Genomic DNA, 25,349 nt, shown 5'->3' with positions numbered 1-25,349 from the left:
GGCGGATGCCTTTGAGACTTGCCCTATTCACTCACCTAACAATGCCCCATCTTTTCCCAAAGTTTCAAGCCCCCAAAAATTTTGGGGAGACGCGGCGGGGGGTCAAAGTTCAATACCGGCAAAATTTTCGCGAATTTATTACTCGAAAAGCAAGAAGTTTTGGAAAACGCGGTTTAAACGAGCGTATTCAGCGTGACGAGAGCTTTCAGAAAATGTGTAGCATCATTGGGTTTCGTCCACTTCAGCTTGAGTTATCGCCTCCGAAGCGCCGGAACGCTCAAAAAGGACCCCTTATTTTTTCACGTTCGGGCCGATTTAAGAAAAAACCATTTTTTTTATCTATATTATACAGCTACAAGCAAAATCTTGGAAGCACTATTTCTGACGAACTGCCGGACCGATAAGGATGATCTTTACATGTATGTCATCTGTAGTAAATGTAGATGTGCAAAAAATTATGAATCCCCGAACTTCCAATGTTGTAGAGCTTTTACAGCTCAAGTCACTTAAGTCCAATGTTAATAGCGTGAGAGATATGTCGTTTCCGCGAGAAACGTCAAGGTGTGGGATTCTACCTGAGTGACTCGAATAAACAATAAAACAATGGAAAAGCTCGTGAAGGGCTCCTCATTCGAAAAGTTGAGGAACGGTGCATCGCTCAGGGTTCAAGGTCCAAGGTTTAAGGTTTAACTCAATTTTTCCTGCATTCCTCCGGCTCCGATTTTCGGCATTGGGCAATTTACTTGATTGCTGAATTTCTATTAATATTTACAGCAGATAAACAGCAGATGCAAAGTGAGAAGGCAGGCGCTGCGTCGCGTCGGGAGGGACCAAATATTATGAACTCTTAACGGTCGAAATCCGATTTTTTTTTTAAAATTAAGTATTTAAAAATAACATAATAAATGGAAATTTCTTCAGTAAGTGGACTGTGAAATTATGTACATCCAGCTATTCCTCATCATTTACAAATCTGAGTGTTACGTCAAAAATTTTGAAATCGATGCGGCTCGAACCCAAAATCTTACTCTATAGTATAGTATAAAATCATAAGCGCATCGTGTCACGCTGAGGGTGTCACGCTAAGGGTGTAACGCTCGGTCTCTCCTCCACTCCCCGCTTTCCTCCCGCCGCGCACGCTCACATGCCTCCCGCCGTCTCCAGAAGTCCGAAGTCCAAACCGGGTTTGCCTCCACTCCCCGCTCCCCTCCCGCCACCCATGCTCACGTGCTTTCCGCCGTCTCTAGCTCTACTCTGGCTCAGAGCCCTCCACCACTTGTGCCCCTTCAGCTACCGTTGCCGCTACCCCTTATGATTCTAAATTACCTCCCTCCGTTACCCCGGAACAACAAGTTGTGAAACTACAAAACAATATTATCGCTGCACGAATTATGTCCGGAGTCAATACTGATGATATTGTTTTTATTCCTAGAGTAAAATTAGACACTGGAGAAAGCACCAGCTTACCTTTCATCCTCCACCGGACGCAGTTCCCCATTGCACTTGCGTTTGCAATGACAATTAATAAGTCTCAGGGACAAGGTTTTGATCAAGTTGGGCTCTACGTAAATCGACCCCTTTTCAGCCATGGGCAACTTTATGTTGCATTATCACGATGCACATCAAAATATGGAATAAAAATTCAAGAAATAGGGGAAAATGATTCTGAAAATGTGATACATAATGAAGTTTGACCAGAAATTTTTGATTTATAAACTTCTATCGCTATTTTAAATTTTTACCCCATATTTTATGTTGTTTTTTTGTTGATTTTATACTTTAATTTTTGTTTTTTGTTTTTGTTGGAGCTATACATTTATTTTATTTTTTAATTTCACCCCTTTTCTAATTTTTTTTTTTTTTGAATTTTTTACATGTGCCTTATTTTTTCTACGTACCACCACTACGTACCATTTATTTTGTTTCTCTTCTATTCTTTTTAATTATCTCATTTTAAACATAGTAAAAACACATCACGATCTTAATGCTATTTATACCTGTATATTAGATGCGCGAAGCGCCTCTGGTTGATTGTGCTGCGTAGCGGCCAGGGGGCGCAGCCCCCTAGTTTTGATAAAAAACTGACATGTTGTTCCTGACTCTCTCTAGCCCCTCTACCTCTTTACCGCATGCTGGGGGAATATTTTGGTCGCGAGTTATAAGAGCGGAAAGGGCAAAGGTAGGGAAAATCGGCTATTTTAAACTGCGCGGGCAGCGATGATCGGAAGGAAAACGTCCCCTCCCACTCAGTTCGGCGAATCACACTCCTCTGCCGACCTCGCATCGTTGCCACGTGTCTCCTGATCCGTCGCCGAGCGCAGTTTAAAATAGCCGATTTTCTGGACCTTCGCTCCTGTCCGTTCTTATAACTCGCGACCAAAACATTTCCCCAGCATTTTTTATTATTATTTTTATTTGTACAAGAGTTATAATATGTACAGAATGGTTTTAGATGTAAGATACATCTTTAAAAAACTTGGGTTTAACTTATAATATAAACTTATACTAGGTTACACACATTTTAATTTATATAAAAAGAAATACAACCTCTGAAAAATGAGGAGGGAAAAATAAAACAATTTTGCTTCAAAGTAAAAATGTCTTTTTACTTTGACTTGGAATGCGGATGACCGAACCCGGTCAAAAACCCAAAAACCCCTGCTTGCGTTCGAAAAGCACAAGGAGGCCCATCAGTTTAGAAGAAGGATAATTTTGAGAACCCCTGAATTCCAAGCTCGTAGGGTTTGCGACGTTTTAATCTTCGGGTGCATTGGTCCTTTTCCAGAAGCGCAAGCGCTTCTGGGTTGGGATGCCTATGCAGCCTAGTTTCGTAAGAGTTATAAATTTTTGTTATGTGGTCCTCTACAGAATCAATTTTTGTCATGTAGTCCTCTACAGAATCAATGTTGAGGTCGGCGCGAATATCCGCGTTCCCCTCATACCATCTGGCTTTTGAAATGCTTTGTAATATTTTCATTTGTATGACTTCTATCTTTTTTAAATTTGACTTTGCTGCACAGCCCTACAACTGGCAGCCATAACTCCAAACCGGCCTCAACATTGACTTGTAGATGAGCAGTTTGGTTTCTAGAGATAACTTGGATTTGCGGCCAATCAGCCACTGCATGTCATGAAATTTAAGTCTTAATTGCTCGACTTTTTTCTTTATGTGCGCACCCCACTTGAGCCTGGAATCCAGGTGGAGGCCGAGATATCGGGCGACTGTGTCGCGAGGGATTTCAGAGTTTCCTAAGTGAAGAGGAATATGAGTAAATGGCCTGTTGGTAAATACAATTTCTACCGATTTAGACGCATTTAATTTGGTCTTATCTTTGTTTGTCCTTTTATTAATCCTTTTTAGGTGGGATTGAGCGTTAGAACGTGCCTCCCTGTAGCTTTTCGACGCTGCAAACACAAGCGTGTCATCGGCATAAACTTCCAGTTTCCCCCCTCTCCCAGATTGCGGGATGTCTGTGGTGAAAAGGGAATAGAGAAGGGGGAAAGACAGGAGCCCTGCGGAACCCCTGCCCTTATTGGTCTGAAACTTGAGGTGGTATTTTCATATCGCACTCTAAATTGTCTACCTGATAAAAAGGAAGACAGGAGTTCAACATGGTTACATGGGAGCATTTTGTAGAGTTTACCGATGAGGCGCTCGTGCCAGACACGATCAAATGCCTGCGCTACATCAAGAAAAACCGCCACACAGTATTCTCCCTTTTCCAGGGAGTCTTCTATTTTAGTTATTCTATGAAGTTGATCAATTGTAGAATGTTTCGCTCGGAAACCAAATTGAGGAGGGTTCCGGAAAAAGGGCCCATACCGAAAAATCGCGTTGTGAGAAAAACGTCATTTAAGTTTTCATTACTGTGTTTTGACCGCGAAGAGACGTCAAAATTCAAAATGAATGTTTCATACAAGGATTCATACATCCTAGAATGAAATCAGAGATTGGCAAAAGTTAGAAATCATAATTGGACTGCGAGAGGAATTTTTAAAAAAATTCGATTATGGGCCCTTTTTCCGGAGATCCACTGATGGTAATCGGTTCTTGTGACTAAGCTAGTTAAAAGCACAATTGAAACAAAAAGAAAAAGTATTATCTCTTCCTAATAACATAAAATAAATAAATGACATCTTTGGTGGTCTGAATACTGAAGCACTTTCCACCACAACATTCTGTCATTGACTTGAAAATTTTCCCCGAGACGGTTTTACCGGATAAAGTTTGGTAGACGTGACCATGCAGTCTTTTTAATTTGGCAGATGCCTTTACTCTATTTGTTTTTTACCTGTTACCTGTGTTTACCTGTTTATTTTTTTACTTTTATGACGCTTTAATCTATCATTATTTACAATGTTACTACCACTCGCAGACATTGCGAAAATATCATCAACGAATATAGACGAACAACACGAACTAACTTCGCGAAAAAGAAAGAAAAATCCTCTGACACACACTAATATTATTACTATTATTCTGCGTGTTATTATTTGTAGGTGCCACTGTTGACATCTTGATTATCACGGAAATCTGCATTTACTGATTGCAGCTAGTGATCAGTGCATTCGATGTACAAAGAGGGGCTGTTATCAGTCGGATCGCTATCTGCTGGCCGGGGCTGCTCGGGTCTCGCGTCATCTTCTAAATCACGATGATACCCCGCTCATAGAGGTATTCAGTGGAAATCCCGCGCCCGGAAAAATGGTCGTGGGGCTTTAAAAATTGGCGAATCGATACGAAACTTTAGGCACATATAGTTTAGGGTACGGGCAATCCATTAATGCGTTCTCCGGAAAAAGGGCCTATACGCCCATGGGCCTTTTTTCCGGAACCCTCCTCAATTGGGCATCGATTATTAGATTTTGCTTGCCAACTATCTCGTTCAATCTCTTAATGTACAGTCTTTCAAAGAGTTTCCCGATAACAGGCAACAACGAAATTGGCCTGTAAGATGCAGCCTCTGTAGGAGGTTTGTCTGGTTTTAAGAGGACGAAGATTTCCGATATCTTCCATTGAGAAGGAATATATTTGCATCTAATGACAGCATTAAAGATTGAGACCAATTTCATTATTGCCCTGTTAGGCAAATTCTTTAAAATCAGTCCTGAGATTTTATCAAATCCAGGTGCTTTTTTTGCCTTAATTTTACCTTTTATCTCTTTAATAATTTCTGAGGGAGATATGGTTTTTATTTTTACTGCTGGGATTTTTTTGATTTTTCGGGGTTTCAATGTGGACACTTCCCCTTCATTCTGCAAATCTGACAAGGGGAGTCTACGAAGTGACATCCTGGGATTGGGTTCATTTTGCTTGTACATGAAGAAGAGACAAATCTAAGGTTGACGTATTTTTTTTTAGCCGCCAACTCCCAACCGTTCTCGAGATATCGATTTTTAAAGTTACGATTTTTGCACGTTTCCGCGCGGAGTTCCGGCGAGTCAACTGAGCGCCGGCAAGCTGCACGAAGCGTGTTTCCTATCAGCGCTGCAGACCGGCCATTCCCATCAGCAGCTCCGTGGCCGAGTGGTAGAGTGTTCGCCTGCAGTTCCATTGACCGCGGGTTCGAATCCCGCTCCGTGCCGTAACTTTTAGGGTACGCCGCAATGCGTTTTTACAAGTTTTCTTTATTTTTATCACACACCAAGGGGTCCGCCCCCTGGCCACTGCTCGGCCCAACCCCCGGGGCGAAAAGGCGCGCTTCGCGGCGAGCGAAATCATCGAAATCGACCGTTGACGGTTACTGGGTAAATAATTTTAATTGAATGATAAAATGATGTTTCAAATAAAAATTTCCCACCACACAATATTCTTAATGACTTTTTCCTTACTCTGAATTTGCAACCGTCAACGGTCGATTTCGATGATTTCGCTCGCCGCGAAACGCGCCTTTTCGCCCCGGGGGTTGGGCCGCGTAGCGGCCAGGGGGCGGACCCCTTGCTGTGTGATAAAAATAAAGAAAACTTGTAAAAACGCATTGCGGCGTACCCTAAAAGTTACGGCACGGAGCGGGATTCGAACCCGCGAACAGTGGAACTGCAGGCGAACACTCTACCACTCGGCCACGGAGCTGTTGATGGGGATGACCGGTCTGCAGCGCTGATAGGAAACACGCTTCGTGCAGCTTGCCGGCGCTCAGTTGACTCGCCGGAACTCCGCGCGGAAACGTGCAAAAATCGTAACTTTAAAAATCGATATCTCGAGAACGGTTGGGAGTTGGCGGCTAAAAAAAAATACGTCAACCTTAGATTTGTCTCTTCTTCATGTACAAGCAAAATGAACCCAATCCCAGGATGTCACTTCGTAGACTCCCCTTGTGAGTCGGAACTGCCGGTGGAAACATCGGAGTCAGATAGTGTTTCCATGTCTTTGTGTGGTTGAAAAGCGGCTTCAAAATGATCAGCTACCTCTGCTTTTTCAGCATCTGTATTTGCCCATGTATTGTCAGGTTTGCTGATTGGGAATTTTAACTGTTTTGGCCTTTTTAAATATTTTGTGGCTGCCCATAAAGAGTAGTTTTTATCTGCTGACGGAGACAAGGAGTTAATAATTTTTTTAAATTTGTAGTTTAAAAAGTCTTGTGTTCTTTTCTTTACTATTGCGTTTAATCTGTTGGATTTGATTTGTCTTCAGGAAAATGGGTGAAATTTGCTTTTCTTTTGGTTTTTCTTTTTAAACGAATAAGCTTAAGAAGTTCCTTTGGGATAGCTTAAGGTTTCATGTTATTTATTATATATGTAAGGGGCTACAGAGAGTCAGGAACAACAAATCAGTCTTTCATCAAAATAAAAAAATGGCTTTTTCTTAAATCGGCCCGAACGTGAAAAAATAAGGGGTCCTTTTTGAGCGTTCCGGCGCTTCGGAGGCGATAACTCAAGCTGAAGTGGACAAAACCCAATGATCCTACACATTTTCTGAAAGCTCTCGTCACGCTGAATACGCTCGTTTAAACCGCGTTTTCCAAAACGTCTTGGTTTTCGAGTAATAAATTCGCGAAAATTTTGCCGGTATTTAACTTTGACCCCCCGCCGCGTCTCCCCAAAATTTTTGGGGGGCTTGAAACTTTGGGAAAAGATGGGGCATTGTTAGGTGAGTGAATAGGGCAAGTCTCAAAGGCATCCGCCCCGAGCCCTAAATGACCCGTTTTGCACGTAGTCCTTTACATTGAGAGATTTGTGGTAGTCACTGCAAGGTATTATAATTAAGTTATAACTTACAAAAATAAAAGATTTCCTTGCTTGAAGTCGTCTAAGCTTTTAGGCTTTTGCCATTATCAGAACAATGAGCAAAAGAAATGCATTCATAGGATAAAACTGAGAGATAAAATGTGGGATGTTCTCTCATTACAGAAAAAAAGTTTTCCTTCCCGCCCCCCTCTTCCACCATCTGAAATTTTTATTCTATAAAATTTTCTATCGGCAGCCGTGTTTCACGGTTCAGTATTTAAACCCTCATGGTACGTTTTAAACACTTTGCGGTCAACATACCACCCGCGATTTTTTTGCGGAAATGTCAACTAGAAGGTCTACTGATTGAGGAACAACAAACCGCGAAATCTGTAGTTTGGCCGTTTTTGAGAAAATGCGATTTTTCGCTGTTTTGGCGGGAATTTCGGATCAAGGCGCTGAAAAAGTCAAGTTAGGCTGTTTGTGTGGCTCGTAAATGCATATCCTATACATTTGTAGTTAATCAAGTGTCAGTAGATAGCTATTCGTGCATATTGCCCAAAATTCATATCCTCAAATCCACGATTTTCGGGTTTTTGGGTATCCGCCTCGAGCCCCAAATGGTCCGTTTTGTACGTAGTCCTTTATGTTTAATAATTCTTTTCATGTCCACAGATGAAGAGCTGATAAAGTGGGGTTGGCCTGAAGATGTATGGTTTCACGTTGACAAGTTATCATCTGCTCACGTTTATATCAGATTAAAACCTGTGAGTGTCCTTAAGTGTTCAAGTCTTGAAGTCTTATAGATGTTTAACAGATTGATTTATTCGAAAGCTTGTTTATTATGTCAGTTCCCTAGCTGTAAAAACTGCGTGTCGATATCTTCATTTGTTCAAAAGTTAAAGGAGGCCCCCTAGGATGCGTCAACAAAAAATGAAAGTCTGAAATGTTCCGCTCCCCAGGCGGCAACCGATGACGTTTGGTAAAGAAACATGTTTGCCAAAATTTGGGACAATTTCAACCATTTCAAATGGTGCCAAAGGTCAATTTTGTTATGAAATTATGATATTTTGGTTTAGACCTCGATTTCGTACAAAAAACTCGATTTTACGCTGAGATCGCGGGACTAGAAAAATGCAAAAGAACTCAAGTTGTAGGGGATGAAATTTTACTCTAGGAAGACGTCTTTGTAAACGATAAAAATCAAATTGAACCAGAAAAACTCAACTCGGTATTTATTTTTTTGGTCCTCAGAATTTCCGAGGTCTCACAAAGTAGCGGTTTAGAAGAGTCATTCACGAAAATAAGTCGAAAGAGGGTATAAATGAACGGTAGGCAAGTGTTGAAGATGCAAATGTCTTCAGAACTTCCTCAGTTTCAAAAAAAGTTCCAACTAATTTGTGTAATCCTCCGAAAAGTGTACGGCTCGAGAAGCAGGATCGTGCTATAATAGTAAGGGAGAAGTGCGGTTTGACCGGGAAAAATTGCGTAACAAACTTTCCCTATGTAATCGCCATCAGTAGGTCCCCCTGAACAACTTTTTAAAAGTTAAAAATGGCCTGACCCTGGAACAACCCTCAAAGTAGTTGAAATTGAAAATGGTGGCCGTAATAAGGGGGTCCGGGAAATCGATATTTTAAAATGCTCATTCTGTCTCGTGGGAGGCATCATTTCCTATGTAATTTTGGTCGTAGATTTCATAAATGAATTCCACAAGGCCCTCCTGGTCAAAGGGGGCGCTCCAAATCAAAGATGGCGGCCAAATGTGAAAGGCAGGAGGTTGCATTTTTTTAATTATTCACTGAAGGATTTACCGAAGGAACAAGGAAAGTGAAGTGTCTGTATTTTCATGTATTATGGCCAAGAAACCTACATTTGATGTTATAAATGTATTTAATAAAGGAAATTAGAAGAAACATACGACTATGGAGAGAAACGTAAGCTCAGAAGCGTGTTTGCACTTTTATGAGTTAATGTTTTAATCTGTCGACAGATATAGGCACTCTCTTCGAATTCTCGTGCGTGTTCTCCGATACTCTCTTCAAATTCTCGTGCGTGTTCTCCTTTCTTTAGCAATCCCTGCACACATGATTCGTCCTGTTTTCTTCCATCAATTTCTTATTACTGGACACATCATAAACTTAATCTTGGATTTGGGACGCTCCTCTTGATCGGGGGGGGGGGGGGGGGTCCATACCTTCATTTATGAAGTTTACGACTAAAGAGCGACGCCAAAAACGACCGTTTTTTGGCACAATTTGGGCCAGCGGGGATTTTTCTGAAACCGGGCCCAAACGATGCCATGATACCCTAAAACTCTGGTTAAAATTTTAGCTTGAGTATACGCACGGTTTTTTGAGAAATGAGGGGGCAAAGTTGCCAAATCGCCAGCATTCTGCACAGCATTTTTACAGCAAAAAGACGGAGAAAAAGGACGAAAAAGTTACACCTTTGACGGGTTTTGGCTGTAAATGTTCTTATTGGGCTCCTGTGCATATAGCTGTGTTCAGTTCCAAAAATTTCAGTCGTACAGAGATCCAAAATAGGGAAAAATCGTGGACAATTTAGGATTCTTTGTCAAATTTTTAAAAATGGAAGTAAAATTGACGGTTTCCTGCAGTTTTCATGGCTATCAATGTTCTTATTGGTCCTCAATGCATGAAATTGTGTTCCGCTCCACAAATTTGCATCGCACAGTGGTCAAAAATGGAGGAATTAGTGGACAAATTAAGATCCTCTGTCAAACTTTTTAAAAATGAAGTGAAACAGTTCGTCCCCAGTAGAGTTTAGATCCCGCAAAAAATTCTTTAAATTCTTTTTTTGGCTATTTAAATCTTTTTTTTAATTTTTCTCTCCATTTTCCCTTCTTTTTTTTTTTTTTTTTGCATATTTTATCAAGATAATGCTACAAAGTCTATTCTATATCAACGTCCTATAAACAATACGGTCTGACATGTAGTAATAATTAAAAAAATTAGAAACATGAATTTTTCCGGGATCTAAACTATACTGGGGACCAATAGTGGGGCCGATAAGCGTAACAATCGTGCACTTCTGGAAGAAAGCATGAAAATTTCAGGGATTCACCTTTACCCTATAGACTTTCGATTTAGACATAGACCTCAAAAATCTGAGCCCCCTGGGGGGGCAGGGGGGCCCCCAAATTTTGAATTTCGTATAACTACTGAACGGCTAATGTTAGCGTAATTTTTTTACAACAGAACGATGGGAAATTTTATTAGGAACAAAAATGGTTTTTATGAATTTTTCTGTGGGATCGATATTTAAGGCGTGAAACGGGAAAAACCATCGGGGGACGGGGAGCCGGCCGTTTTGAGGCAGATCCGCGCGCTGCGCTGCCTGCCCGGGACGCGCGCGGCGGCGGAGTACGGTGTTCCCGACGAAATAGCCGCTTGTCTCGGTTTAATCTCAACGGTGCGCAGTTTTAAAAATATTATAAATGTATCGTACTACCTATAAAGCCTTAAAATAGGGCTTAATTTTTGCAGGTAATATATGTATACAAGTGAGCGCACGGCAAAAGAAGGAGAAGGGGCTAAGTGCTGGAGTTCGGGGATGTTTTGTTGTACGGGTTTGTCAATTTTTATTAAAGCATCCGAGATAATTGTATCAGACATCAGTTGAACGGAATAAAGTCTGACGCACAGTTGTCTCGTGAAGGGGGGGGGGATTAAAAATCACAAATCTTTTTTGTTAACCACGATGACCTGAAAAATTATTTTAAAGTGTTTTTTTTTCTCTCTCTTTTTCTCGGTGCTGCGCCACCAGAATGATATCTAAATATGCTTACATATCCTAAAGTTCCCGGGAGACGGCTTCCAGCCAGACTTTAAAGACAGGGAAACTAATTTTGTAAAAAATGAGTATACATAAAAACATGCTTATTCTCCTCTCTTTAAGGAACATATTGGTACATCATTGCTACGTATAGGCATTTTTTAAGAGGACCAAAACCACCTTCAAAACTTGCTCCGAAAAAACGCCAAAAGAATCTTGAGAAAGCTTGATAGGGATAAAAGACCCCCAAAAAACATTCGTTGGACTGCTTCCTGTACAGTACAAAGAATATTATTAAGTAATAAATAGCCGCCAATATCCGCTAATCTGCAAAAACGTTCCATTTGAGTCATAGGAAGTCGCGCCTACTGGGGACCTATCCTGTTCTTATGTCGTCAATTAAATCGCGCATCATTCGATATCCCGCAATCTCGGTAATTTTGCAACTGATTACTGATTACTGATTTTGACTGATTTGTTGATATTTTGACGAGAAATTAACCTTTTGATAATCTCTAAAGCTAATTCGATCAGTGTTATACTATACGATAAAGTTCAAGGTGTACGTCCTGTGCACTGCATATTTTGCAAGTCCCGTTTCTTGACAATTTTCTCCGACATACTTACAAATCAAAAATCGGTACGAGATTTGGTGGGTTGAAAAAGAAGAAATGCAATGAATTTCTTCTTGACGTACTGGTCCTTCTCAAAGTTCTTTAAAGGATCAGAACCTGCATGATAAATAAATTTCCTCCTACATTAATATTTTTTTCAATACAAATGTTACCAACTCCACTCCAAACTCCGTAGAACAAAATGAAAAATAATATACATGGATTTTTTTACTACTCATTCCATTTTTTATGTCTCGTGGAAAGTACCAATAATATCTTCAAGGGTGACTCGATAAAAAGAAGCGATAGGATTCAGATATCTTCTTTTAGTACGTATTTTCCGAAGAAAATACACTATTTTATTATTCATCATAATGTATTGTTCTATTTTTTGAAATATGCATATTTGTTGAATAACTGAAAGAGTGGGGAGTTCATGAAAATGAAAACTTCTATTGACTGGCTGGAGGAAAAAAGAGGAGAAAAGAACATTGTCGGAATGTTTCGTATGTAACCTGTGCAATTGCGAGAAACCAATTAACATGAACGAAAAACGATATTGGAGGAAAATGAAGGACATCTGGTATCCTTGGTGGCGAAGGGAATGTGAAGCACCCCTCTTTACTCCTCAAGTAATGTCTTAGCATCAAGTTTTGCAAAATTCTTGCTTATGTAAGCAGCTTATGGTCCCATTCGCCGAAAGTAACGTGGAAAATAAACTAAAAATAAGTTATCAAGGATCCGCCATTTCCAATAGTCATTAAAAAGTGGGTCAAAATCGTATATTAAAACTTGTTATTTCGCTCTAATATCTTAAAAAATGTAATCCTTTACAAAACTTACGTGAGGAAAGGGTAATACACTCTGTACTGAGATCGGAAAAGCTCTGTATTCAGAGAAAACAAGACGCGTGATGCGCGATGACCGACCCCTCTTATTGACTCGGCACTTTTGCATTGGAGTAAATCGCCTTTTGCTTGTTTTTATGTGTTACTAATAAAAAGTAGGGCTTATATCACTATAGAAAAGTATTTAGGCAGTACAGTAAATTCATTATTATTTTTACAACTGCGCACCGTTGAGATTAAACCGAGACAAGCGGCTATTTCGTCGGGAACACCGTACTCCGCCGCCGCGCGCGTCCCGGGCAGGCAGCGCAGCGCGCGGATCTGCCTCAGAACGGCCGGCTCCCCGTCCCCCGATGGTTTTTCCCGTTTCACGCCTTAAATATCGATCCCACAGAAAAATTCTTAAAAACCATTTTTGTTCCTAATAAAATTTCCCATCGTCCTGCCGTAAAAAAAATTACGCTAACATTAGCTGTTCAGTAGTTGTACGAAATTCAAAATTTGGGGGCCCCCCTGCCCCCCCCAGGGGGCTCAGACTTTTGGGGTCTATGTCTAAATCGAAAGTCTATAGGGTAGAGATGAATCCCTGAAATTTTCATGCTTTCTTCCAGAAGTGCACGATTGTTATGATATTTTCCACTTATCGGCCCCACTACAACAATTTCACTTCATTTTTAAAAAGTTGGACAGAAGATCTTAATTTGTCTACTAATTCCTCCATTTTTGACCACTCTGCGATGTAAATTTGTGGAACTGAACTCAATTTCATGCATTGATGACCGATGAGAACATTGTTAGCCATGAAAACTGCAGCAGACCGACAATTTTACTTCCATTTCTAAAAATTTTACAAAGAACCCTGATTTGTCGACGATTTGTCCCCATTTTGGACCACCGTGCGACCGAAATTTTTGAAACTGAACACAGTTAAATGCTTGGGGGCCCAATGAGAACATTTACAGCCGAAACCTATCAAAGGTGTAACTTTTTCGTCCATTTTTCCCGTCTTTTTGCTGTAGAAATGCTGTCCAGAATGATGGCGATTTGACAACTTTGCCCCCTCATTTCTCAAAAACCGTGTGTATACTGAAGCTAAAATTTTAACCAGAGTTTTAGGGTATCATGGCATCGTTTGGGCCCGGTATCAGAAAAATCCCCGCTGGCCCAAATTGTGCCATTCTTGGCGTCGCTCTTTACAAAGAAATGGAGACCCCTCGTGCTTGCCTTCTTTCTTCGGTGAATCCTTCGATGAATAATTAAAAAAATGCAACCTCCTGCCTTTCACATTTGGCCGCCATCTTTGATTTGGAGCGCCCCCTTTGACCAGGAGGGCCTTGTGGAATTCATTTATGAAATCTACGACCAAAATTACATAGGAAATGATACCTCCCACGAGACAGAATGAGCATTTTAAAATACCGATTTCCCGGACCCCCTTATTACGGCCACCATTTTCAATTTCAACTACTTTGAGGGTTGTTCCAGGGTCAGGCCATTTTTAACTTTTAGAAAGTTGTTCAGGGGGACCTACTGATGGCGATTACATGGGGAAAGTTTGTTACACAATTTTTCCCGGTCAAACCGCACTTCTCCCTTACTATTATAGCACGATCCTGCTTCTCGAGCCGTACACTTTTCGGAGGATTGTGCAAATTAGTTGGAACTTTTTTTTAAACTGAGGAAGTTCTGAAGACATTTGCATCCTCAACACTTGCCTACCGTTCATTTATACCCTCTTTCGACTTATTTTCGTGAAAAATGAGTCTTTTAAACCGCTACTTTGTGAGACCTCGGAAATTCTGAGGACCAAAAAAATAAATACCGAGTTGAGTTTTTCTAGTTCAATTTGATTTTTATCGTTTACAAAGACGTCTTTCTAGAGTAAAATTTCATCCCCTACAACTTGAGTTCTTTTGCATTTTTCTCGTCGCACGATCTCAGCGTAAAATCGAGTTTTTTGTACGAAATCGAGGTCTAAACCAAAATATCATAATTTCATAACAAAATTGACCTTTGGCACCATTTGAAATGGTTGAAATTGTCCCAAATTTTGGCAAACATGTTTCTTTACCAAACGTCATCGGTTGCCGCCTGAGGAGCGGAACATTTCAGACTTTCATTTTTTTTGACGCACCCTAAGGCCCCCGTCCACCCCTGAATTCTTTGTAGTATAGTTTTGCAAGCTATAAAATGTTAAATGCGCACCCCTCTCTCTTCCCATCACATGATCAATTGACGGCCCTACGGTCTACGGATCTATAAATTGTCACCAATTAAAGATGCTCTTATCAATCAATCCCTTTTTGAATCCTCCACATAATGCACCAAACTCACATGATCTGTTCCATTCTTAACATGTTTTTCTTAATTTAACTAGGGTCAAAGCATTGATGACATACCCTCGTCAGTGTTGGATGACGCAGCCCAATTAGTCAAACACAATAGCATTGAAGGGAATAAAATTAATGATGTAGATATTGTGTATACAATGTGGAGTAATCTGAAAAAAACAGATGGAATGGAAGTTGGCCAGGTAGCTTTTCATAATGATAAAGAGGTAAGCTTTTGTTTATGATATTAATTTTTACTGTAAATTTTCATTATGCCTGTATTTCAGCCTCTCTTTCTCTTTCTTCCTCCCTCTCCCTCTCCCCTCCTTTCTTAGGATGGTAGAATCGCAAAGTGCAGGAAGCTATCTCTGCCCAGACGTGAAATGAACTTTTTGCTTTTATGTTCGATCACACTAGGTAATTGATATGAGACACTCACTTTTTTTGTTGAAGTGTTTACATGGGATGCAAAAATTTCCAAAACGCCCATTGTTTGTCGGGTTTTTATATCCTGGGAAAAAGTCTAATTTCGAGCAAAATGGCCAATTGATCAGTGATGTAAAAAATAAAGAAAATGATGATAACCAGAATGATCGTTACAGCACTCAAACGGCAGATCAGAAGACTCAGAAGAAAGAGAGTGGAGGGTCTGTACTGTTCTTCATATTCACGATCATATTTTTATACATGTATTTTTTTATGCAAATGTATACCTTTGACAACCTAGTGGTCAAAGAGTGCGAATAATTGCATGATAGGCGAAAGTCATTCGAAGATAGAAAAGATTTCCTGTTTAGGTGGGTAGGCTTATTTTTTATGTGAAATCTCCTGCCAGTCCTGCCCAAAGTGAAACAATAAAATGAAACCTTTCGACCTTCATCACCCATCGATCTGTATCTAACTGCAGTTTAAACTTCTCTTAATTGAATCGTGTGGTGCAAAAACCACTAATGTCTATTTTTCCAGCTTACCTTTTTTGTGTTAATGATACTTTTCAGGAGTTGATACAATCATGAAAGTGTTGCAAGGGCTAGTTTTGGGTTTAAGCTAACCCTAAAACGAGTACTAACACCTCTTTCTTTGTTGCATCTAACTTTAAAAAGTATCATAAACTCAAAAGAACTCAAAACTGGAAAAATAGACCCTAGCTATTTTCATCCCGAAGTGTTCTCTCAAAAAAGTTATTAGCTTAGCAAAATTTTGGTTTGAAACCATCAATTAATCAGATCAATTCACAACAGAGCGGAAGCCTCTTTCAACTGTGTACTGGATGATACTAAGAGTATCAGTTTTATACTGAAATTTAATTTAAAGCACGTCGGCTTTATCACCTGACTCAGGTCAATCTCATCAACCACCCCCCCCCCCCCTCCAAACTTCTGCAGAAACACGTGAAAAATAGGTATGTCATCGTTTTTTAAGTTTTTGTACCGTTTCGTAAGTCGAAAAAAAAATTCGTAAGTCACTCCAAACGGTTCATATGGATTGATTTTATTTTTTTTTGGGGGGGGGGGGCTGAAAAAATGGTATCTCCCCTCCCCCCCACCTACTGTGCGATCGATAAATTTTGACAACGCCAACGTTTCGTAAGTGTTTTGAAAGTCCCAAAAAATTTTGTAGCTCAATTTTTGTAAGGGGGACAAATTCAAAAATTTTGGGTCAGTCACCCCCTCCGCCATTTTGCGATCGATGAATTTCGAATCTTAATAATGAAATAATGCGGCCAGTCACTGGCCGCATTATTGTCTTTACTCGCAGTATAAAGGGACTCTTTAACTCTTCAGTTCGAGGAACTAATTCGCCCAAACTGCTCTCGTTTGGACAAGGTCTACGGTCCCTGTTCCCTTCCCTTCTCCTAGTCTCCCAGAGAAAGATCCGGTGGTCTTTGCGCGGGATATTTGAACGGCACAATCGACCGTGACCAGTTAGGGACCTTTCCGTGCCTAGCCCGATGATTTTAAAAAGCCGCTCCCCCCCCCCCCCCCCCAACTAATTGAGTTACAAATTTTTTTTTTAACTTACCAAACGTCACAAAACACTTGAATAAAGTTGGTTTTGTCAAAATGTATCGATCTTTAAGTGAGAAGGGATACCATTTCTCCAGCCCCCCCCCCCCCCCCCCCCAAAATAAAGTTATCCATATGTAACGTTTGGCGTGACTCACAAAGATTTATTTTGGAGTTACAAAACGTAACAAAACGATGACATATTTTTCATACCTTTATGTAGAAGTGGGGGGGGGGGGGGGCTGGTGAGATAGACCTCACCAACACTTGGTCTAAAAGGAAAATGATATCTCAGCTTTCTTCGACACTTGTCATCTGTTTTGACCAGAATTTTTCTCATTACCGTAGCAAAGTTTCATCAAATCAATTATTCATTTGTATCATTTCTTCTTTTCAGGTTCGGAAAATGCGAGTAGCAAAGCGTATTAATGAGATAGTCAATAGGTTGAAGAAGACCGTTAAATCTGCGCAACCAGATCTAAGGGCAGAGAGAGAAGAACGAGACAAAAAAGAAAGAGCAACCAAAAAAAGGTTGCTTCAAGAGCAAAAGGAACGAGACAAAGAAGAGTTACGAAGGAAACAAGAGGAAGCTGAATTGAGGTATTTCTGGAAACAGCAGAGAATTTTCCCCCTTTAGAGCAGTCATGATACGATACATGTTTCCTTGTCAAAATTTTGTGTAAAACTTGATTGTCACATCGAAAATTTTCAATTTTTCTTGTAAAAGAGAAATTGCCGTTTTTAGTGCTCTTCAAGTCTAAATTACTGATTGCTGTAAAACCAAAATCTACTCAAGTCAAACTGGGTACTGAACTACTCTCAATGCAATTTATGATGACTTAACGTTTTCAGTGTGTTGAATAGCTCTTGACAAGTTTACAAATGCTGCTCATGAGAGTGAAGAAAGGATTTTTTAAGAATGATTTTTTGTAAAACTCAACTTTAATTGTCTCCCGAATTTAATTGATCCACGCTGATATTGGTTTTTAAAAGAGAGGAATTTTGAACTTCGTAATTTTAGTTAAAACATTAAATGTGCATAAATGACAAGTCGGTTTTGACAGTATTTCAAAATTTTCAAGGAGTTTTTCACACGAACTTTTGATGAGAAAACGCGTTCTGTCAACAATTATTACTTATTTTCGTCGTTTAGTGATCAGGGATGCGTACCTGTCATCATTGATTTTTATTTTTGTGGGAAGGAAGGCAGGAGGCGCTCCATTGAGGACAAAGAGAGTGTCAATATGCACCAGTCTAAGAGTTCACGTTCTCACAAAGAAAAACATAAAAATGTCCTAATAATAACTTGCCAGTAGGGTCCTCTCAAGTTCATTATACAGGGTGTTCCAAAAGTCCAGCCCCCTCCCCTTCTCTAAGTTTTGAACGGTTCAAGATAGAAAAGTGAAACTTTGGGAATGTTCCTATCTGAATCACATATTGCAGAAAGGGCACTATTGCAGAAATGTTAACTGTTCAGAAAATGCAAAAAACTGATTTGAGTAGACTATAAGCTTTTGGAAAAAAAATTTTCGAGGTTTTCTTTTGTCCCCCAAGTAGACTGACAATTTCCATAAAAAATTTTTACATGATACTCTTTCTGGGTTGTAAATAATGACACTTGAAGGAAGAGCATTAGTGCCCTTTCTGTAATACACGGGGGAAGGAGCCATAAAGAGTGATAGAATGAAGCCAGAAAATTATTTTAGCCCTTGTTTTTCATCTCAAATGTATGGCAATGATGCATGTCTATAGCGAAAGTTGGAAATTGTATATCTCCATTGCAACGTTTCAAAATTTCTGCTTTCTTTTTATACTATTTTTTTAAAGAGAACTAATAGAGATTTTCCCATGAAATTTTCAGAAAACAATCTTGATGGTGTGAAGAAAATTTACACAAAATTTCAATAGGGAATACTTAAGAACAAAAAAAAGAAGACGAAATAAAATTAGCAATGTCGCAATTGATGGTATACGATTTCGAACATTCACCATGTGGTTTGCCCACAGCTATGTAAATTTTAAAAATATTTCTGGCTTATTTCAAGTCAAGAAATTTAAAAAAAAAAAAAAAAAAAAAAAAAATTGTATCCTTTGAAGTTTAATAGCGTAGTAATCTTCTACCTACTTCCTCATCCAACCTGTTAAGGGCTCCTCTCACTTCCTACACTCAAGGTTCAATTCTCACTCCTTTCATTTTCAGCGTGAGTGAAGCGTGTAGCGTGATCACTGTCGTTTCGAAACGCAAAACTAACCTCTCAATCGTATCAAAACAAAACAAACGACGAGTTGCCGCTGCCGATGCGCGCGCACCCAGTGGGCATGTACTGCAGAAACGGCACTATATTGCTGCAACAGTGCCCTTTCTGCTCTACGTGAGGAACTTAACCCCTGTCAAAAAACACATAAAAAATGCGAATATAGTGCCCTGTCTGCACTACAGGATGTGTCTACATACACTAATGCGAAAACCGCAAAAAACTCTATTTCGAAAAAAATGTCGATTGTTCCCTTTCTGTAATAGCTGATTCATCTCAAAGAGGACCATCCTCTGGGGGGTCAAAATTTTGAACGGGGGGTGGGGGGCCCCCAACTTTTTTTTTTATGGTAACCCCTATCTTGTGATACCTCATTCGAAAGAGCATTAAAAACTAAGAATTTTGGCGGAAACCGCAGATCAGAATCTTAATTTTTGACCGAGTTATGATAAGTCAAAGGTCAAATTTGACCTATTTTCAAAAAATCATAAATCCGGTTCAAATTATTGTAAAGAAAAAAATGAAAGGAAAAATTTACCAAATTGCATTTGCTTTTAAGTAAAAATTGCAGAAATCATTTCGAACTAATTTTAAGGGGGTGTTCGGACCTCCAAATACGTTAATTCCAAGGTCATTTAATTTTCCCGCGAAATAAGCCAATTTCCCCGAGATTTGCCTCCACAATTTCAGTAGGGTCTAGATCAGTTCAAGATTACGTTGACAAGTCCCCAAATTTCGAGAAAAATTTAAAGAAAAACGAAATTTAAACGGCCAAATTTAATCACTTTAAATTTTGTTTTTTTGAACTTTTCCCGAATGTAGGGGACTTGCCAACGTAATGTTGAACTGAATTAGTACCTACTGAGAAAATATGGAGGCATATCCAGGGGAAATTGGCTTATTTCGCGCGAAAATTGAATGACCATTGAATTGACGTATTTGGGGGTCCGAACCCCCCCTTAAAATTAGTTCGAAGTGATTTCTGTAATGTTTACTAAAAAGCGAACACAATTTGGTAAATTTTCCCGTTTTATTTTTTTCTTCACGATACGGGACGGAACGGAACGGGACGGGAACGGGAGTTATGATTTTTTTCAAAGAAGTCAAATTTGACCTTTGACCTATCATAACACGGTCAAAAATTAAGATATAGATCTGCGGCTTGCGCCAAAATTCTTAGTTTTTTATGCTCTTTCGAATGAGGTATCACAAGATTGGGGTTGCCATTTGAAAAAAAATAGTTGAGGGCCCCCCGCCCCCTTCCCTTGAGGGAAGACCAAAATTTTGACCCCCCCCCCCCCGGCTCCCAAAAAGATGGTCCCCATTGAGTTAAGAACATTCCCAAAGTTTCATTTTTCTACCTTGAACCGTTCGAAAGTTAGAGGGAGGGAGGGGGGGCTGGACTTTTGTAACACCCTGTAAAGTGGATCACAAGATAGAGGCCCCCTGCCAGTTCGCCTCTCAAAGTATTTTTAAATCCCAGAGGTAGGTCCTTTTATTTTTTGGAGTTGCATTTTCTGAAGTTTTGTATTTACTCACAGCCAGCTCAATTTTATATGTTGCAGGAGCTACTCCACCCTAATGAAAACAGAAAACATGAAGTCTAATCACGATGAGGATGGAAATGATTCTGATGATTTCATGTAATTTTAATGGACTTTAGTTATCACATACCAGCTGCTGAAATCAAAAAGATATGTGCCTGAAAATCATAATTTTCTCGTCTCCTTAATGACCTCCAATCGGAATTAAGACCAGTCTCATGCATTTTAAATGTTCGTAATTTTAATCTTTGATAGTACGAAATTTAAAAATCAAATGTACCATATGAATTTCTAAAAATGAAAAATGTGTTTTGCGCATCGGGACATTTTAAATCTCTGCTCGTGTTTATTATTTTAGGAGAAATTTAAATAAAACATTCAAATTTTCTTTGAATTTCATAAATGAGTGATGAAAATTCACCACCAATTTCAGAAAAATTTTGGTCCGTTTCTTGTACAGGGATTAAATATCAGCAGTTATTGGGAATCTTGTATTCGGAGAGAAGCACTTTTCAGCTTTGAACATCAATTGTCAATTCATATAGTTAACCACTGTCTAGCTCTTTTCTCCCTTTCTGTGAGCATTTTATATTGAATCGTTCATCGAGATAGGCAATCACCCCCTTTTAAAGGTAATTTTGATTGATTATTTCTCATTTTTAGAATTTTTTGATGTTCATCCCCTTTCCCCTTTCTCCCAGCTTCAGTCGCAATGACTGTCCTGCATTCATTTATAGAGTAAAATATCAATGATTAAATTCAACTGATATTCATTTATAATTCAGAATAAAATAACTGAAACAGAGTTGCTACTGACTAATTTTAAGTCACTCAGGCCAATAAGAAGATAGAAAACTATAGAATGAATGAGCTTATTGAGTAATTTTTAATTATAGCATTTTTGAAAATTTATTCTCCTTATTTTCTCTGAAATCCAAAATTGTTTAATTTACTGCTTTAAATCTAATGTTCAGTTTCACCCAACCAGGTAAAAATTATCCAAGTGCATGTAGAAAAAAGCCCAGTGTACCTAGAATTTCTAATTAATCTTCATCTGATACAAATTATACAATGGGCACTTTGGGCAGAGGCAATAATTTTTTTTTTTGAAATTAGTGTTCCTCCTCCTCAATATGCTATACACTTTATTATTGAGTGTTCCCTCAAAATTCTTATGTAAGTTCCTCTGTCGAGTATTTTTAACTTCTGGAGGTCGATGCATTGCAGCAGACTTTCTGTAAAGGGCTATGTAAGTTTTAAATATCATGCAAAAAGAGTAAGTGCTAATAGAAGTAAATGCTTTTGCATTTTTTTCCAATGCAAAAATCGGTCTGAAAAAATCGTTTAGAAAAATTGATTCTTCCTCCACTACCGGTTTTTACACACACATACTTGTACAGGCATATTTATGGAATGAACCACAGTCCACCAGCCTCATTGTTGAAATTTTGTGTTCGTTGGGTAGATATAGATTACAAAAGTTAAAAGGTGCAGTGTGATTGGTCTGTTGTCTTATTGCTGCTTTATCGTGCCTTTGTTAGGTGGAATGGACGACATACTGTCCGTAACTCAAAAGGTGCTTTTAGCTTGTTGTGAGTTCCACCCGACATAGGCACGACAAGGCAGCAATAAGTCATAGCCGACCAATCTTGCTCCACCTTTTTACCTACCTTTGCCATCTATGTTTATCCGACGAACACAAAATTTCAAAAATCAGGCCGCAGAAACTGAAGAGAGAAGGTGAAGTGGAATCCACCCGAGATTTTGTGTAAAATATGTTCCTTTGCTTGCAAAGTCTAGGCACACTCGATTAGAATTCCAAAACATTCCTATAATAATTGAGTTATATGAGGACACATTTTTCGTTGTGTGGAACCCTGGTTTTGCAACGGGCGGGTGTTTCTCAAAATGATGACACGCAACACACAGCATCCGTGTTGCCAAGTTTCTGAATAAAAGGAACCCGTGTGTGTGGTTCCACAAATGACTCCATTTCCACAGCTCCCTCACTTTTGAACTTCATAAAAAAAATTATACAGGGTGATTCAAACGTCCCTTCCACCCCCTCTAATGTTTTACCTAATTGAGGTAAAGATTTGAATTTGGGGGATGTTCCCAGGTCAAAGGGAGCTACTCTTTGGCCCCCCTAAAATTTTCAGGAAGGCCCCCTTGAGGGCAACGGACCCCCTTTGTGATAGCTCATTCGGAAGATCATAAAAACAGAAAACTTTTCGCGTAAACCCGAAGTCAATATCTCAAGCCGTTTCAAAATGGTTAAAATTCAAGATGGCCGAAAATTCACACCGGTTATTTGTTGATGGATTTGCGTAAAAATCGGTAGCTGAAGGTATTTTGACACGAAAAAAGCGAATTTGACGTTAGATTTTAAAAAAAAAATCGAAATTTCCAAAGTAGCCGCCGGTTAAACTTAAAAATGGTCGGAAATTGCCACCTCGGTTATTAGCTGATGGATTTTTCTCAAGTTGGAACTTAAGGGTATTTTGGCATTAACACATTTCATTTGAACTTTGATTTCTAAAAAAAGAAGGAAAAAAAAAAGAAAACCAATTCTCGGTCATTTCGAACTTTAACCGGCGGCCATTTTGAAAATTTCGGTTTTTTTTAAAAATATAACGTCAAATTCGTTTTTCTCGTGTCACAATACCTCGAAATACGAAATACGGATTTTCGCGCAAATCCATTGACAAATAACCGGTGTCAATTTTCAGCCATCTTGAACTTAAATCGGCCGCCATTTTGATGAGGTTTGAGATGTTGACTTCGGGTCTGCGCAAAAAGTTTTTTGTTTTTATGCTCTTTCGAACGAGCCATCTTAAAGAGGGTTTTCCCATTTGAAAAAAAAGTTGGGGTCCCTTGTCTCCCAAAGGGTGCCTCCCTGAAAATTTTAGAGGGGCCAAAAGGTAGCTCCCTTTAGCCTAGGAACATCCCCCAAGTTTCAAATCTTTAACTCCGTTACGTAAACAGTTAGAGGGGGTGGAAGGGACTTTTGGATTACCTGTATAATAATTTTGTGCCGTAAATTAAAAATTGTTTGCTGCATATTTAAGGGGAGAAACGCTCCTCGAAATTGGGGGAATGGGGGGGGGGGGGGCTGCAGAGACGGCAGCCCCCACATTCGATTCACTGAAAAAGAATAATGTCATAATTTTTTGCTATTGTGTGCCGTAGCAAAGAGGTGTGTGAAAAACCGGCCAAAAATGCCTCAAGGCATTTTCGAATTTTGATCACTTGGGGTGATACAGTAGCTTCCGAGACGCCCAAAACCGGTCGCCGTTTTGCTTAGAAGCGCCGGGTTGCGACGTTGCCATTTTTTAAAGTGGAAACCTTTAAAAATTCATATCTCCGCCGCATCTCAACCGATTTCAATGAACTTTTTTTTAAAATGTTCCTCTTAAATAGAGCTTTCTAGTGATGTATAGTTTCTTGGGGTTTACTTGGCTTTGAGTGGCACTTACGCGGTCTTAGCAGTTTTTGATAGACACAAAAATGTAGTTTTTATTTTATCACGATCGTGGAATCGACGGAATCTAAACAAAAACCAATCTAACTATAAGTTCAGATTCTCACCTTTCTAACGAGCACAAGATCATCCCGGGGAAACGTTTAGTTTCCGAGATATGGCCGCACAAAGTTGGTCACATGCGCTTTTCCGCAATGTGAATACGTCTTGTCACCGAGTCATTCGCGAACTAGGGGTCCCTTATGTTCAATTTACGTTGAAATAATTACACAGAGCAGTAAGGTGTACAACACGAGCCGTATTTTCACCTTCGGCTGCCGATGTGCGACGTTGCCATTTTTTGAAGTGAAAACTCTTAAAAATGCATAACTCGCTGCATTTCAACCGATTTCAATGAACTTTTTTTTAAAATTTTCCTCTTAAATAGAGCTATCTAATGGCATTTAGGTTTCTGGATTTTATTTACCTTGGGGGGGGGCACTTAGGTCGTTTATATGGTTCTTTGCAGAGATTTTTCATACAAAAAATAGTGTTGCTATTTTTTTTCTTTCTTTTTTCTTTTTTTTCCCGCGGGTTGTGGGAGGGTTTGAAATGGCAAAATTTAAAAGAAAAAACTTTTAAAAAAGGGATTCTTTTAATCACTATTCTTTTTTTTTTTTTTTTTTTTTTTTAAAAAAGAAATTTTATTTAAATATATCGTAACTACTACAAGTGTTTCTTGTATCTATCTACGTGGCTTAAAACTAAAACTTAACAAACTGCATTAATTTTATATGTTAACGTTAGATAATACTATGATTAGGTATCTAAAAGAACAGGAATTGTAAATTCTCTGCCTTCTTTCTTAAATGTATTATAACATAAAGGTTTTTAGTTTAATGGTTTTGCATTCTTCCTTTCACCCTCATTCACACTCTCACTCATACCTTACAGACTACTTAAATCTTGATGGGAGTTCAAAGGTCTCCCACCTTTTTAACCTTTTCACAGGTATTGTACTATCTAAAAGGTTTAAAGCCTCTACATTGATATGCTTTTCAATACGACATTCATATCTCTTCGTTGTCTCAGCAATTACTTGTCTAACCGTGGGTACCTCTAATTCTCTCCTTATGTCTTCGTTCCTTACGAACCATGGTACTCCAATAATTTCTCGTAGAACCTTCGACTGTAATCTTTCTACCTTATTTATATTAGATTTGCTTGCACAACCCCATAGTTGTGAAGCATACTGCCATATAGGTTTTAATATTTGATTATACAGCAAAATTTTGTTTTTCTTTGACAATTTTGATCTTTTGCCTAA

The 25,349-nt window shown here is 39.2% G+C and overlaps 1 protein-coding gene across 1 annotated transcript in view; it reads left to right on the top strand.

Moving 5' to 3' along the window:
* LOC109040292 (coiled-coil domain-containing protein 25) overlaps positions 1-20,965 on the top strand; it is a 30,024-nt gene extending 9,059 nt beyond the window's left edge. Inside the window, exons 3-6 of the mRNA XM_072305448.1 lie at positions 7,843-7,934; positions 14,805-14,984; positions 17,161-17,363; positions 20,584-20,965. Coding sequence (XP_072161549.1) covers positions 7,843-7,934; positions 14,805-14,984; positions 17,161-17,363; positions 20,584-20,665 — 557 coding nt within the window. The 3' untranslated portion in view covers positions 20,666-20,965. The remainder of the gene's footprint in view (positions 1-7,842; positions 7,935-14,804; positions 14,985-17,160; positions 17,364-20,583) is intronic.
* The last annotated feature ends 4,384 nt before the right edge of the window (positions 20,966-25,349 follow it).

The sequence above is a fragment of the Bemisia tabaci genome, chromosome 1, assembly GCF_918797505.1.
Source record: "Bemisia tabaci chromosome 1, PGI_BMITA_v3".
NCBI classification, from domain to species: domain Eukaryota; kingdom Metazoa; phylum Arthropoda; class Insecta; order Hemiptera; family Aleyrodidae; genus Bemisia; species Bemisia tabaci.
This window is presented reverse-complemented; position numbering and strand designations above follow the sequence as displayed.